The sequence below is a fragment of the Myxine glutinosa genome, unplaced genomic scaffold, assembly GCF_964187855.1.
Source record: "Myxine glutinosa unplaced genomic scaffold, kmMyxGlut1.1 SCAFFOLD_4158, whole genome shotgun sequence".
Classification (NCBI taxonomy): domain Eukaryota; kingdom Metazoa; phylum Chordata; class Myxini; order Myxiniformes; family Myxinidae; genus Myxine; species Myxine glutinosa.
The window spans coordinates 1-2000 of NW_027620250.1; the positions used below are offsets into that span (position 1 = coordinate 1).

At 42.9% G+C, this 2000-nt stretch overlaps 1 protein-coding gene across 1 annotated transcript; it reads right to left on the minus strand.

The window, feature by feature from the left end:
• Positions 1-7: 7 nt before the first annotated feature.
• On the minus strand, positions 8-779 carry LOC144889473 (homeobox protein Hox-D10-like; the record flags this gene model as incomplete). Its single annotated transcript, XM_078769693.1, has 1 exon — positions 8-779. A coding segment is annotated over exon 1 (758 nt), but the record flags the coding sequence as incomplete, so codon positions are not given.
• Between the last annotated feature and the right edge of the window lie 1221 nt (positions 780-2000).

Here is a 2000-nt window from a genome sequence, read left to right on the forward strand (position 1 = left end):
CTGAGACATATCAGGAATGAAATCGGCCGTGGGTGGTTCACTCGACAGGTTCGAAGGTTGCCCGCTAGTAGGGGCGTGACCCAAAACCGTCGAAGGGTCATCCTTTCTGGTCGCATGAGTCGGAACAAAAGTTGTTGCAGCTTCGTCGAGTAGCATCCTGTACTCGGTAGACCTCGGTAACGCGTACGTCTGCCCGAGGCGGAAGTAACCCGGCACGGGAATCCCGGAAAAATCGTCCACGTTACCATGTGCGGACAACCGCACGGGCAACGACGCGTCCAAAGAGTTCGCAGGTTTTCCTCGTCTCTCTGAGGGGTACATGCAATAGGTGTTCTCCTCCTTGACGACGTGCTGGTACGAACGTATTAAAGGGGTCGCATACTGACCGTTCACTGGCGCCTCCAGCTGGTTGCTTGGCCAGCTACCCTGGCCATGACCCGTGGGGGTTCTGGGAAACTGTGGATGCCTTTGATGCTCTTGCTGCTGCTGCCGCTGATGGTGGTGTTGTTGGTTGGGGTTGTGATGAACTAGCTCCCCTCTTTTGCCCAAAGTCTGTATGCAAGCGCAACTCTGCGAGCCGTAACCGAGAGTCGAACTAGAGCCCATGTAGAAAGCGGTAGGAGCAGAGTAAAAAGGTTCCCCCGTCCGGCCAGCGTTGATCAGGGAATCGACCAGGAACGAGTTGACCACGCCTGGAGGGCTCTGGTAAGAGGACATGTTATGGGCGTGGATGGTTCCAGGGACTCGTCCCGTCCAAGCTGACATGTCTGAAGCAAGCATCTCTATGCTGTACAGTCGCCTGCACATCACGTGACGTTCCTTGTGAGCCAATGAGATTATGTGCCGTGAAAGTTCCACCCCTTTTACACGTCAGCAGGCAACTCGTAAAACTAGTACGTGCTTTTGGCCACTTAGGTGCATAGCTATTACCGAAAGGCAAGATATATCGTATATAGATATAGTATATTATAGCTCCCTCTGTATGTCTTTTAACTCTGGGTTTATTTTTCTTTCTGTTGCTCAAATCTTTTTTTGACGAATAATTTTACAGTGTTTAGAAACTACTCCTGTTCACTAATTCAACATAGTATCCTCAAAGTCTTGAAACTAAATACGGATCAATGTATACGCCTTGAAAGAGCATTGATATACGATTATGTTGAATTAAGTGAGAATATATGTGATTGAAAGGGGGTTTTTTCCCCTTAAGGTTTTACATCAACATATCATAATTCATTAACAGGAGGTTCATGCCTGCATGCAGGTAGCCTAAAGTACATCCGGCAGTAAATATACCATACTGAAAATATATCCCATTTACATGGGGTTGTGCAAAATTCTAATTTTCAAATTTGCTGTGCAAACAAAATAGGGAAGTAAAACATGATCCGCATATTGTAAAGATTTGTTGATATGGCAGGAATAAATTCAATATCATGCGTCTGGCCTACCTACGGGATGTACATACAGTAGCATTTCATAACGACAACGACGCTGCACTACCTGCGACTAACTAATGAGTGTGAAGTGTCTTAAAGAGAGTTTGAGGCAAAGAAATAAAAATCTCAAAAAATATCCGACACAAAATGACAAGTAATTGAACAACTATTTTCGGATATCCATCCCTTTATTATACTGGAGAATCAGATGGGAATATTAGGTGATGATTGATGAATGCTTTGAATGAGATTTATTTTTTGATAACTTTTGCAAATCAATAATAGTACACACATTGTGCTTACTAAGTAACCTCTAACTAGAATTAACAAATCATATATGTTCTTGTATACATCATGTTGACTTATTTCAAACTCCTTGTCAACCTACGTTTCATCATTGATTATGTTGAGAACATCGAGAGGAAAGAAAAATGCAGCACATTTTCCAAATATAAGAGAACGTTTTTATAAACAAAACTTTATTGTAGAATCCTAAGAACAATTGGAGTTTAAGGGAATAAAACAACAAAGAACACCGATAAATATATTATATATGCACCA